The sequence below is a fragment of the Panicum virgatum genome, chromosome 1N (assembly GCF_016808335.1).
Source record: "Panicum virgatum strain AP13 chromosome 1N, P.virgatum_v5, whole genome shotgun sequence".
Taxonomy (NCBI): domain Eukaryota; kingdom Viridiplantae; phylum Streptophyta; class Magnoliopsida; order Poales; family Poaceae; genus Panicum; species Panicum virgatum.
In genome coordinates this window covers 56,715,425-56,729,728 of record NC_053145.1, presented here as the reverse complement: position 1 = coordinate 56,729,728, position 14,304 = coordinate 56,715,425, and the positions used below count along the sequence as shown (strand labels likewise).

Below are 14,304 nucleotides of genomic sequence, written 5' to 3'. Positions count from 1 at the left end.
AGAACAGATTCCGTGGCGCGTAGTATCAGTTCCTCCAGCCGAGCCAAAACCACGTACTACAGGATACGGCCGGCAGCCGGTCCTGTAGAGTCACGCGAATTTTTTTCAGGGAGTCTGCAGGAAATATCGTTGTCGATTGAACCATCAACGTGCTCGTCATGATTGGGATGCTTGCCTCCGAAACCATCCAATTGTTCAGAGGGAGACCAGCGTCAAACCTCCCACCACGTATCAGTCATCAAAATGCTTATATAGTCGGAACAACCCCTCTACTACATTTTTTTCGTTCATCCAAACAGCCCCAAAAAAGTAAATAAAAATAAAATTAGCGTCCCACGTCAATCGAACCCGGCTGCATTGCCCAAAAAACGAAAGGAAGAAAACGCTGGCGCGCTATGGGCTTAGCCACTAACTAACAGCAAAGCTATTATCAAAAACAAAGCACAGCAGCAGGGTGTCCAGGCAACACGTACGCCTCCCGTCGGGGTGTCCAGAAGCTGGTGCGCGGCGGCACACGGGCGGGAGCGGTACGGGGCCCGTCGTCCACGTCCCGGTAGGTGCCGCCGGCGCCGCGCGGCACATGGGGTTGGATCGGGAGACGGCGCAACCGCAACCGCCCAGCCCAGGCGCGCCGCGCGCGCTGGCGGTCGGCGTCGAGCGGAGAGTATCCCCGCGGACGGCGACGGGGATCTATTATTAGTCTAGTCCAGTCTAGTCTAATCCCGGCTCCCGCTCGACGTCTAATACTTCAGCGGTGGTCCTTGTCCTCCCCGTCACGTTGCGCAATCGAGCTCGAGTGGGCGGACTAGGTAGGTTACCCGCTTAGCTAACTGACTCCAACGGACAATTAGGTGGAGTAGGTTCTTGCATGCGACATTGTTTAAGGTGACTAGATCATGTGGACCTTCTCGGTACCTTGCCGGTGTCAGCTTATGGCCTTTGCGGAGCTAAGCATGGCGTGGACTACAGTCTTGCTAGCTACGAAGCACAATAACACGGACACCCTAAAATTCGGAGCGGTATAGCTGAGGCCACGGCGTTGCTCTGGGGAGGAACAACCTAGAATAATGTCCAGTTGGTGGCGCGTCACTGACACAACCTTTCGTCTCCGCGGTCTCCGTCAGGGAAGAAAAGTTAATTACCGAAAGCTCTTGAACAGTGATCGTTTGCAGGCTTGCAGCTGAACATGCCTGCTCCAAAACCGCGCCTGTTACGTGAACTGGCTCGTGGGTCAGGATGACTGTGCCAATGCCAAGGAGGCGATCGGAACACCAGCTCGGCTCCAAACATTCCATTCCGTCTGCCGCTGCGCGGCAAGCAGATCCAGACAGTAAACCCGCAGCTTGGAATTTCGTACTGGACCCCGGATACGGAAGGTTGTCGCGCCGTATCCACAGCTCCAACCTCCAAGAGCAGCTTGGACGCCGGATGATGGATGGATGTACGAGCAACAGTGCTACAGTATAGATGTGCGATTGCATATATGACTTGCCAGTTTCGCGATAATTAAGGTACACGATGGAACAGTCGTGGAATCAAGCTTGTCAAAAAGACAAAAACAGGTGCGGTAGCGCGACTAGCTGTGGACGCGTAGGAAAATATGCCCAGGGTCGATAGGGAAAAATTCTCTGTTTGGAGCAGGATTATTTTAGATAGGGGACCATATTCTTTTTGAAATTCTTCTTTTTTTAAAAAAAAAAAACGGGGACCAGATCACCAGATATGCGAAAATTTGCTGTTTCGAGCAAGGGCTGACTTTTGGGCCATGGACCATGTACTTACCGGCCCAGAAAGTTGTGCGCTTCTACATCAAGCCTTTTGGGCCATGGACCATGTAACTCATCGATGCCAGCCAGCTTCCTGCTGCTGCTGCTCACTGCGCACAGCTCTGCAACAAAAAAAAAAACTCGGACCGGGCGGGGGAAAGACCGCCCCCGCGGCATTTCTATTAAGAAGAGGCCAGTTTGACTCCGGCCGAGAACCCCCCCCCCCCCCAACCCCGGCTCTTTCCGGTCTTGGGCCTGGCGGCACCGTCTCACCGGGCCGGACCACCGCCCCCTAGCGTCGGACCAGCCCCCAGGTGGCACCGCACGGCTAGGTCGGAGTACACGGCCCGAGTGTCGGACCAACCAGCCCAAGGACCTCGGGAGCAAAGCGAGAGGGTTTTTTTTGACCCCCAGGCCGAGAAATCCATCCCCGACGGGGCTCGAACCCTCGACCTGGGGGGGTGCCATCGGGAGCCTTAGCCGACTGGGCTAGCAACCGTTGGCCAGCTCTGCAACAACAAAAGGATGGCATATTAGACGGAGCAACAAGCAGCTTTTTTTCAGTTAAGTTGGATCCAGCATGAATAAGTTAATGTGCAGCTAAAATGTTGTAACTAGTTGTATTGTAACTATCCACCTAACTAATCGTAGCGATCTAGCTAATGTATTAGCTGAGAGGATTCACACGGGAGCAGCAATACGTAGCTAGGGATTCCCTCTTAATGTATCAGTGCTCAATGCGTATTCAGGGTAGTAGTGCAGCAGAACTGAACATGAATAGACAGATGATTAAGAGCATTGAGTGATAGTGGAAAACACTAGGTATACTAGTATAATGTGAATCTGTGATAGATTGCTAATTAATGATTTAATTGTATTTAGAAACAAAGGAAAGGACCAACAAGGGTGTGGAGAAGGCCTTGGAGGCATAGAGGACCATCGAGGACGTCTGGATCAATATGGAGGTCCAAACCGATTCGACTTAGTTTCAGTTTCGGACTTCAGGAACAGCTCGCACTAAAACGGACGTCTAGGTCGCATACGGAGTCGGATTTGGGCGCACTTGGTATGGATGAAAAGATAATTTCAAGACGCTTCCAATGGCACAGGTCGCATGCGGAGTCGGATTTGGGTGCACTTGGTATGGATGGAAAGATAATTTCAAGACGCTTCCAATAACACTGGTCTCAGGCCCGAATTTATCCGGAGTCGACGGGAATCGTCCGAGGAAGTTGATGTCTAGTTTTTGTTCTGGCGCTGTGACGCCGTCTTTTGGTCTTTGGGTTTTGTATCGTGTTGGAGCCCATTAGAGACGCTGGTATGACTGTTGCCATCATGGTCCTCCGCCATTGCATACGAGGCTTTCGAGGCTCTTGTCAACTTGTTTAGGGGCGATAGCTGTTCTTTCGGTTTGATGTAGCTAAACCTCATCGACGACACCAAGTTACCGGCATGAATTTCCTTTTACTGTGAATGATCGGAGTACATGGCTTGGCCGCTCGGGGCACCGCAAGCCGACACGTCTCTGCACGTCCATGCATGGGATGATGGGCGTGCCTGATCCACGCGCGGGCCTGTCCCCTCACGATCTCGCCGTGATCCAACTTCCCGTACCGCAAGCCGAACTCTACTGGTTCGGCGACTGACATGACATGTCATGTTCTATCGCATATCTGACCTTGCAAACGCAGAGACAGGCGCGGCAGGTGGCATCGGGATTGGGGAGTCGTCGGGTCCCAAGGCCGCAGCCGCATGCATGTGCGCTCGCCATTCCGCTCGCCGAAGGCGCCTTTTTTATTTTTGCATTTTTCAAAAAAAATTTTACAGAAATATATTTTTGGATTCAGGTTTTACAAATCTATACCCTGCCGCCCGGCAGGTGGGCGGTAGGGACCTATATGTAAATAAAAATAAAATTTTTTTGCGCTGAGGTCCTTGGAGGGAGCCTGCCGCCCCCCTGCCGGACGGCAGGCCCCCTGCCGCCAACTGGTGGGGCGGCAGAGGGCCTGCCGCCCGGCAGGGGGCGGCAGGCTCCCTCCTCAAATATAAAACTCCAACCCTTCCCTCTGCGACCTCATTTTCTGCCCACGAGATCCAGAGAGGGGAGAGAGAGAGGAGGGCTGAGGGAGGTAAAAAAACCGGCGAAGCCCTGCAGGATTTTTGATCCGAACCGCAGGTAACCAATATTTCTCAACTTTGTCATTCCAGATTTTTTATATATTTAATTTTATGATTAGTATTTTTTATTGTTGTAAGCACTTAGGGTTCGGATTAGTGGTTATAATTGAAGGCATAATATATTTGTAGATATTAGATTAATTAAAATGAAGTCTTTGCACTTCCAGATATGTCGAGCAAAGTGACATTTCAAGTTCATTACGGTGACTTCTATAGAATTACTCATGATTCCTATGGAGTAAATCTATCAGCATTGGAAAGAAGACAGTGCAGTCTAGACAAACCCCTAGAGAGGAGTTTTGAGTCCATACGTAAATGTCTTCACAAGATGTTCAATGTGAATTCAAAGACCCATTTGCTTACGGTTCATACCTTGACTTCCTGGGAAGCTAATGGGGATTTCTGGGAGTTGATGTATATAAATAGTACGGAAGAATGGCAACATTACATGCACGCAGCTCTTGAAAGTGGGTGGCCTCTCGCAATGGTAATTCAGAATCACCAGAAGACCGGTGATTTAGGTGAAGGGTCAACACACACAACATCTGACTGCAATGAAGAGATGGAAGAGGATAAAGAAGAAGAGAACGTGCAAGCTCCAGAACCAGAACCAGAACCACAAGGTTTAGCAGATGAAGGCGAGCAGATACCTGGAATTATGGAGGATATGGAGAAAGAAGACCAAGATGCACAAATAATAGAGCAATGTGGGGACTCATCGGACGATGAGGACGATGAGCGCTTCCCAGTGCTAGGTGAATGGCGTAAAGAGGGTTTTGGTAATCCAGTGGTACAAGATATTAGATGTCCGGAGTTTGAATACAGAGTGAGTGAGGTCATACAAGGGGCAAAGTATCGTACCATTGAGGATGTGAAGGATGCTGTGAAGCTCTGGGCTGTATCTCTGAGGAAGGAATTCAGAGTACTGAAGTCTAGCAGCAAAGAATACGAGGTGAGGTGTGCAGATAGAGACTGTACATGGCGAGTGCATGCATACAAGGGAAAGTTCAAGACACACTGGGAATGTTCAATTGTTACACCACATACTTGTAGAATGACAGGTGTAGTGGGACATCATCGTAATATCACATCAACTTTCGTGGCTAAGAAGATGTATGGGGTGATTCTTGACAAAATGGATTATGAGCCTGCATTGATAATTAGGGACATCGAACAAAATTTCCAGTATGTGATCAGCTATGCAAAGGCTTGGCGGGCTAAACAAAAAGTATTTGAGATGAGGTTTGGCACTTATGAAGCATCATATGACAACCTACCTTGTATGCTTGAAGCAATTGTGCAAAGAAATCCTGGAAGTGCTTTTGATACATACAGTTTACCGTGCTTGTCAGGGGGGCCAAGAATTCTGCTGCGAGCTTTCTTCTGCATTGGAGCATGTGTGAGGGCATTCATTTACTGCCTTCCTGTTCTGTGTATTGACGGTACTTTCCTGACAGGGAAATATAAGGGAACAATATTGACGGCAATCGGAATTGATTGCAACAAGCAGATAGTTCCCATCGGCTTTGCCTTTGTTGAGAATGAGAACACAGAAAGCTGGTACTGGTTTCTTGAACGTCTGAAGATTCACGTTGTTGCTGGAAGGCCTAATGTTTGCCTTATCAGTGATAGGCATGCAGGTCTACTTGCAGCTATAAGACAGCTCCAAGAAGGTAGTCAATTTTCACCTCCTATATGGCCAGATGTTGTCAATAGGTGGTGTGTGAGGCATATGGCTGCTAACTTTTATGAGCGGTTCAAGAATAAGGATCTGATGAATTTGTTCAAGCGATTGTGCACTCAGAATCAATAGAGGAAGTTTGATGCTTTGTGGGTTATAATTGATGACATGAGTGCTGAATTGCTTAAGAGCCAGGCCTCATCATCCAGCAGGAGACATTCTACAGATTCATTAGTTGGACATGCTAAGCCATTTTCACAGTGGATTGATGGTGCACCTAAAGAGAAGTTGTCACTTCTGTATGACACGGATGGGAGACGTTATGGGATCGAGACGACCAACCATGCTGAATGTTACAATATGGTAATGCGTCGTGTTCATGGATTTCCTCTTGTTGGCATTGTTGAGTTCATCATGTATGGATGCATAAGGTATTTTCGGGAGCGATACACATCAGCCGCTCCCTTACTTAATGATCCAGGAGTGCATTTTTGCAGAAGGGTCAATGAGTACATGGAGAAAAAAGTTGAAAAGGCTCGATTTCACTCAGTCATATCGATGGGCACAAAGGAGCAAAGATTTGAGGTATCATGCAGGGACAGGACCGGACAGGGTGTCCGCAGACAAAGGGTAATTCAAGAAGTTTTGATAACCATTGACGGGAGGGTGTTCTGCCGATGTCAGAAGCCAAAGGTGCATCACTTACCATGCTCCCATGTCATCGCGGCTTGTTCTGTATCTGGGTTAGATGCTGCGTCATATGTTTCTCAATATTTCACAAAAGAAGCCGCAGCACAGACTTGGTGTCATGAGATATACGGCATTGGTAGTCTAGGCCCATTCACTCAAAAAAATCTGCATCCAATTCTCATCCCTGATGCAGCTACGAAGCGGGGCATAGGCCGAAGGCAGACACGTCGTATCCGGAACGGAATGGACGAGGCCGAGGCTGGAAAGAAGAAAAAACATTGCAACTTGTGTGGAGCGGACGGTCACACTTACAAGAAGTGCCCACAGCTATCAGTACACAATGCTGCTGCCGAGGCTGGACCTTCCGGGAATCCGACGGATGGATCGGCTCCACCTACAAGAATTCGCTGCATCTAGTTGTGCATTTATTTGTGTGTACGAAATTAAGTATATTGTGTATGTACTATGTCTAAGTGTCTTGTTTAACTAGTTGGCAGTGCGTATTTCTATAGAATTTGGTTGTAATGAACGTAACCTTTAATGTAATATCTTATGTGGTATCTTATTTAACGTTATATTTATATATCGTTCATTGTATCAAATTGGCTAGCCCCAAATGCTTGGACACATAATGTGACACATAGAAGATAGCTAAATGAGTACACATCCATGATACTGAAGAATCCAAATTATTTCAGTACAATTTGCTTCACAATCTAGACCGATGAACAATATATGTTACACATTATTTCATGAAATCATCTAGGTAGTCACGCACAGGGGGAGGAACATCATCTCTTGGAGGCCATGGTTTGGGGGCATGAAATCATCTAAGTCGTGATCCCAGTTAACAGAACTTGGTGCTGGAGGTGGTGCAGTTTGACTTGACGAACCTCTTGACTTTCCCTTTCTCTCTTTTATGGTTCTACTTTCATGTACAGGGGGAGGAACATCAGGTGTTCGAGGCCACGATTTGGGGGGCATAAAGTCATCCATATCGTCATCCCAGTTTACACAACTAGGTGCTCGAGGTGGTGCAGCACGACTTGACGAACCTCCGGTCAAGTGTTCTTGCGGAGGCCGAGAACTATGACCCGAAGATCTTTTCCACCTCCTTCGTCTAGTTTGCGGCATAACTCCACCGAAGATACATACCAATTTTTTGAAATTTGGTATCGATTTGTTAATCAACTCCGTGTCCTCGGGGTAATCCTAGCATATAATTACACAATAATTTTACTATTTCGTAAATATGGATTACAAATAACGGACGTGATTAGAACTGAATAAGAGTTACCTTAATGTGCATCTCATACACCTCTGGCCGCATCCATATCTTACAAGTAGTTTGTAAGAATCCAATAACATGTTGATGATTCGCTAGTTCACATACCCTCATGTATATCTTCCTACGTTCTAGCAGGTATTCCTTTAAATCTTGCATTGTAATACCTCGAAACAATGTCAAATATTTAAACTCAACTAATTTGGACAACACCATCTCTATCGTACCATCCGCTAATGGATCCAACTTCTTACTGATTACAAGACGTGTCATGATCTCAAGAAATATACTGGATTTTTCTTCGGTCCATGAAAATCCAACAGAATTGGAGGCAGACATTGCCTTATGCTGCAATAACAGTAAGGTACTGTCATACTAAGTTTACTATTCTATATTTCACTATCCAAAATCTAAATCTATTCTAATTCATGATTATTTTAGAAACAAGTCCATAATAGTTGAGAAACATTGGTTACCTGCGGTTTGGATCAAAAATCCTGCAGGGCTTCGCCGGTTTTTTTACCTCCCTCACCCCTCCTCTCTCCCTCTCCCCTCTCTGGATCTCGTGGGCAGAAAATGAGGTCGCAGAGGGAAGGGTTGGAGTTTTATATTTGAGGAGGGAGCCTGCCGCCCCCCTGCCGGGCGGCAGGCCCCCTGCCGCCCCACCAGTTGGCGGCAGGGGGCCTGCCGCCCGGCAGGGGGGCGGCAGGCTCCCTCCAAGGACTTCAGCGCAAAAAAAATTTATTTTTATTTACATATAAGTCCCTACCGCCCACCTGCCGGGCGGTAGGGGTATAGATTTGTAAAACCTGAATCCAAAAATATATTTCTGTAAATTTTTTTTAAAAAAATGCAAAAATAAAAAAGGCGCCTCGCCGAAGGGGGGCGATCAGGGGAAGCTGCCCGGGCCGGGACGCTTGCAGTTGCAAGGAAGTGATGCGTTGCGGGCACAGTGACAAGCGATGAACAGAGCCGTGGTGGGCTGCTGGGTGTCGACTGTTGAGTAGGAGTAGACGATTCTGTTCTCAGGTATCTTCAGAATGACAAACAAGATGACAGCAGGATGGCAAGGAAATGAATGGCCCAAGGAAGTAGAGTACCACCAAGAGAAGCAAAGGTCCTCCGTCTCTAGCGCCACAAACACGTTCCACAAGACCACAACCTACTTTACGAAACCCAAAAGGGGCTAAGCTATAGCTGAAAAAGGATCGCGAGGTACAGGTAATGTATACCCACTCAGAGGCCAAAGGCCAAAGGCAGCATCAGCAACAAACCCAGCCGCGAACGTGTCAAGCGCCGGCAGAAGCAGAACCAATGATTCAGAATGGCCATTCCCCAATCAATCATGCTCGCGCCTGCCGTGACCTCGGCGGCCGCTTTATCTCCGCGTGAGGCCCAGCCGTCCACAGCAGCCAAGGCGGCACTAAAGAATTTGCTCAAGGGCTCCAGGCTCGATCTTTCTGAAGGCTATCGCGTTCATAGCTCACACAATGTGACACCGGTGCTAGTAAACTACAGTACCGCTGACCAAGTTGCAGGATGCGAACAATCTGAGATGCTTTAAACAACGCCGCGATCTCTTTTTTTTTCTTGTCGCCCGTGCGCGACCGGTTCCGCGTTGCCCGGCAGCCGCCAGGGAAAGCAGCCGCACTCAACGCCTGAAAAATCTTTAGCTTCCAATATTGTATTGCAGAAGAGATCAGTTAGCCGAACTGATGGTGCTGCGCTGTGTGAAAACGGCAAGGCTGAAGGGTCGCCATGCCATGTTTGAATGTTTCTTTTAATAACCTGACGAAGGAGGGGGCGGGACGCCGGGACCTGCAGGTTGCAATGGCGGTGTCCCAACACGATTGCGCAAACTGACGCGACTCCGTGTGTCCGAGACCCCAGAAGAGCCCCGAGAGCCCATGGATTCTCCAGGGATAGGTGCCTCCAGAGAAAGGGTACATTACATTGGACGCAGGACTGATGGGAATACCGCACCTTTCTCGTCTCTAGATGATTGCGGAATGACTAGCGCCGGAGGAATCCGGAGCTGCTGCCGCAAAAGCCACAAGTGTGCATGTTCGGCCAGCAGATTCCGCGAGGTGTCTCCAGAACCGGAGATGCCATGCCAATGCGGCACCTACCCCTAGGGGTGGTAAAGGGCCCAACATTTTGAACTAGAAAATATAAGGATCGGGCCCTAAAAAGGCCGGGCTCTAAACATATGTATTTTTGAACTAAAAATTTTAAAGGCTTTATTGGGCTGTGAAGAGGCCATTAGGGCCATGGCCCATTACCACCCCTACCTACCCCCCACCGGAATCAGATCGCGGCAGTTCCGGTGTTCCTGCACGCACAGGTTCAGACGTTCAGTGGGCGTAGCTACAAGACAAGCTGGGCTTTCAGAAATGGGACTGCATTATTCAGCAACCGCATCACTAGATCTCGAACCGCTTCGTCAAGACCTGTGGACCCAGATGATCGGAGCCGTAAGCCTGATAGCGCGGGATTTCTTGATGCCAAATTAAGGCGCGCTGATTACAGAACATGCGCCGTGATAGAACAAGCAACGGCGGCATCTTGACTACTACTATGTTTAAGGCGTCGTGGCGACCGGGGCGAAACAAACTAACAAAGCTTCATGTCAACGCTTGCTTGCTCGTTTCCGCAGCCGGGCGGGACCCGCCGTCTCATGATCTCATCAGTAATCGCCATCTGTTTGTGCACTGGCGACTGATCCCGTCCGCTAATTGGCCGGTGAATGCAGAATTCTCGTTCGTCGCTGTCGCCCAGGACAGACGCCCGGCTGGTTTACAGGTTACTTCTATTGTAGCGCGATGACGCGACGTAAAACCGCTGGTGATCTGACTTTTTGGTGTAACTTGTCATCCATGGATCCGTCAGTCACAGGAAACGACTGCACACGCTCATGGAAAATGCGCCCCCGCAGACGTGTAACCGGACCTCGCCGGATCGGCGGACGCACCGACCACGGAATCGCCATCGGGACGTTACAGGAGTGGGTGGCCGAACCGCCACCAGACAGCGTACCACGGCCAGGGAAGAAAAATACCCTGTCCCGTCACTTGCCTGATCGGGTGAGGTGCGTGCTCGCAGGGCAAACGGAATCGCACAGGGTGGTGGCGGCGGGAGTGCTCGCTCGGCACGACAGGTCCGGATCACGAGCCGCGCACGCACGATTCACGGCCGGGGCACGAGCCCGCCCACTAGCCAAAAGGGAGATCCCGCCCCTCCTTCCAGAACGTGTGGCATCTCGTACCAGAAAAGGTGCCCTAGTTTACATGGCAGGGTGAGGTGTGGACGGACCGGACGCACGCGCGGCTAAGGATGCATCCGATCCTCCTTTTGATCCGCTACTAGCTGGTGGAGGGGGAGGGGGAGGGGGAGGGGTCTAATGGCCGCACATTACCGCGGTAATGCCGTGTTAGTGGCAACTTTTCCTGGGGGCCTTTTGTTTTGTGCTTGGCCGCCTTTTTCACTTTTGTGCGGGGAAAAAACGTGGGGTTACTGTTCTCTCACCGTTTATCGTGAGGAGGAGCTGGGGCGTATGCGTGCGACGGGGATGGAATCTCCTAGACGGGAAATGGCGTGTGGCTTGGGATGGCGGAATTCAACGTGGAGCACTATGGACAGAGTGGGATGTGTGAGGAACGGAAATAAAGTGGAAAAGAGTGTGACTAGGAAATAAACTATGGTGATATTTTGTATTCGTCTGTAATTAAATAAGAGGCGATATTTTGGTTCCCGTCTGTATTGGTCTCGGATCGGGCGCCCGGTTTAAGTTTTGGGTCCGAGAAAAAAAAACAACTACCACGTTGCTGTCAATCAGATGAGCACAAGCGCATCACATCCCAGTTGAAACCAACCAGCTGCTGCCGTGTAGACCTACACGACAAAAGACAAGGGCGGTACGAGACGACTTGAACTGTTGCTGCACAGGATTTTTAATCCGGCCATATGCAACACATGCCGTGCCGGGTTCGGGGGCAGCCCGGACCCGCGACGAGGCGATAAGAACGGCCCAGAGCCCACCGTCAAGCGCTACTGCGCTAGCGAGTCACCCCGCCTGCTATACTACTAGTTTACTTGCCGGCTGCTCTCCAAAACCTTTCGTCTTTTCCCCTGTCTCTGCCTACAAAGGCTCCCCACTCGCGGCCCCGGCAGAGTGCTTCCCCGCGAAGGCTGCTCCTCCGGTCCTCCCTCTCCCTTCCGCCCCGCATTCGGCCGCCTCGGTTCGCCGGCGGCGAGATGGCCATCGATCACGCGACCCCTCTCGGGCTGAAGAGCAGAGGCGCAATGGTAATTGACCGGCTGGTTGTTGTTGTTCAGCTGCTCTGTTTCCTGGTTCTTGATTGGTTTCAATGGCGATGTTGGATTGAATGTGTGCTCATGGCGCGCGACCGCAGGGCGGCGGCGGCGAGTGCGACGACGGCGCGGAGAACCAGCGGTGGCCGCCGTGGCTGAAGCCGCTGCTGTCCACGAGCTTCTTCGTCCAATGCAGGATCCACGCGGACGCGCACAAGAGCGAGTGCAACATGTACTGCCTCGACTGCATGAACGGCGCGCTCTGCTCCCTCTGCCTCGCGCACCACCGCGACCACCACGCCATCCAGGTAAGCTGACCGCTCTGAATGCATTTCTTGTCGTCGTCGTCGTCGAGATTGGAGCAGCCGGCGCCGGGCCCTTTCTCTCCGGATTCGGAGGAAACGGCAGCTCCGGCGCCCCTGCCTGCTTCCACCCAATGGCTGCTGCCTCGTTCTCTCCCCTCCACTTATGATTATTGCTGTCAGTTTTACCAATCCAAAATTGACGCGTCGGGGGAAAAAAGATCCAAAGATCAGAGAGTAGCTTCCTTTCTTGAACTGGTTGCAAATGCGCCCCTTCCATCTGCGGCTTCTTGCTGACGGCGGCGCATGCTCTGTTTTTATTTCTGGAGCAGATTCGGAGGTCGTCGTACCACGACGTGATCCGGGTGTCGGAGATACAGAAGGTGCTGGACATCGCCGGCGTGCAGACGTACATCATCAACAGCGCGCGCGTGGTGTTCCTCAACGAGCGGCCGCAGCCCCGCCCCGGGAAGGGCGTCACCAACACCTGCGAGGTCTGCGAGCGCAGCCTCCTCGACTGCTTCCGCTTCTGCTCCCTCGGATGCAAGGTCCGCGTCGCGCTCCCACAGACTCTCTCGCATTGCGCGTTCCTAGGCGGCTCGCGCCTAACCTGGCATCACCTTTCGATTTTTTACCGCGCAGATTGTCGGAACGTCCCGCGGCTACCGCCCCAGGAAGAAGTACGCCGGCGCCGGCGCCGGCGCCGGCAACAAGAACAGGAAGAGGGCGGCGCTCAAGGACGTGCGATGCGACTCGGAGGACTCGTGCACGGGCAGCAGCGGCGGCAGCAGCGTCGTGCAGAGCTTCTCGCCGTCCACCCCGCCGCCGACCGCCGCCAGCTGCCGCCCCTGGAACAAGCGCCGCAAGGGCGTCCCGCACCGGTCCCCCTTCGGCAGCCTCATCGTCGAGTTCTAATTGCACTACCTCATCACCTTGACAATGCACCCTGTACTGTACACATGACATAGCCCAGCCCAGAAGGAATAACCGTGCGCCTCTGGACGTGGAGGTCGGCCGGCTGGCCGGCGCGAACGCCGGCGAAGGGCGGGAGCGGTAAGAACACACCTAGCGTTTCTGCTATAGACCTATAGTTGTTCGCTTCTTTCAGGTTTTAGTAGTTTACAGTTACAGTTGCTAGTCACTACTATAGGCAGTAAGCCAGTAAGGTAGCTGCTAGCCTGCTACTTACAGCAACGTTCTAAGTTTTGCAGCCTTGTACATTGTAATATACCGCTACTTACTCCCCAAATGCTAGATGTATATATTGATATTCTGTCAACAGTGTGGGGTAGGAATGTAGGATGCAGTGAGCGCGAGGTGGTCGTGTGTTGATCATCAGCACTGTAAAAGAAATAAGAAATGCTGCTCCTCGGAATCATATGCCGGGATGGGAACTTGGGAATGGCCCAGTTCGTTGCTACCGCCAATGCCGCCGCTGCTGGAGCAGGACTGCTCTAGTGTGTCTGCTAGCAGCAGACTGATGCGCAGGATAAGATTGGCCCGATAGGTGGCACATCATTCAGAGCCGAGCAGCGACCGTGTCGTCACCCAGCAGCAGCACCTGACATTCTGGGGCGAACCCCCGATCCAGATGCCGCCGCGCCATTGCCCCGGCGCGGCCGCTGGTAGACGGTGCGCACCCAACCTGTGGACGACACTTCAACCGCACGTCCAAAGCGGGTTTCCCGGCGAGCGCGCGCACATGCGAGATGCGTCATGCCGGCGCCCCTGGAGCCCCCGGCGAGTGGCGACCCTGCCCTGCGGCCCTCCACCCAGAGGATGGGAGGGGAATCGGGATCGGCGGCACGCCGGCACGGGAGGGCACGTGTGTGGACACGCCGACGCAGCGACGAGTCACGCGGCGCCGGGCGGCGCGGTTCCGGCCGGCGTGGACTGGGCGCTGGGGACTGGTGGGAGCCTGGACGGACGCCGAGCCGTGCCGTGCCGTGCGACGCCGCCTAACTTGCTTGACCCGCCATTTGTCCCCGAAAGCGGCGGGGGCCGACGGGGACGCCGCCCCCGGCGTCGACCGCCTTAAATTTTCTTTTTTCCACGCGCACCCGTTCCCGTGCGTCCAGAAGCGGCCGTGCC

At 51.8% G+C, this 14,304-nt stretch overlaps 1 protein-coding gene across 2 annotated transcripts; it reads left to right on the top strand.

Moving 5' to 3' along the window:
• The first annotated feature begins 11,650 nt into the window (after positions 1-11,650).
• LOC120656866 (protein RGF1 INDUCIBLE TRANSCRIPTION FACTOR 1-like) lies at positions 11,651-13,591 on the top strand. Of its 2 annotated transcripts, XM_039935063.1 has the most exons (5): positions 11,661-11,804; positions 11,875-11,905; positions 12,013-12,219; positions 12,546-12,761; positions 12,856-13,591. In XM_039935063.1, exons 2-5 carry the CDS (start codon positions 11,903-11,905, stop codon positions 13,126-13,128), a joined length of 699 nt encoding a protein of 232 aa, XP_039790997.1. In that variant the 5' UTR covers positions 11,661-11,804; positions 11,875-11,902; the 3' UTR covers positions 13,129-13,591. The 2 variants fall into 2 exon arrangements, with proteins under 2 accessions (XP_039790996.1, XP_039790997.1); XM_039935062.1 differs by having other exon boundaries at positions 11,651-11,905.
• Positions 13,592-14,304: the final 713 nt, after the last annotated feature.

Coding starts and splice junctions, on each gene's coding strand:
- LOC120656866 (XM_039935062.1), top strand. CDS start 11,855: ATGGCCATCGATCACGCGACCCCTCTCGGGCTGAAGAGCAGAGGCGCA. Junction 12,220..12,545: donor GCGACCACCACGCCATCCAG/GTAAGCTGACCG, acceptor TTTCTGGAGCAG/ATTCGGAGGTCGTCGTACCA. Junction 12,762..12,855: donor TCTGCTCCCTCGGATGCAAG/GTCCGCGTCGCG, acceptor TTTACCGCGCAG/ATTGTCGGAACGTCCCGCGG.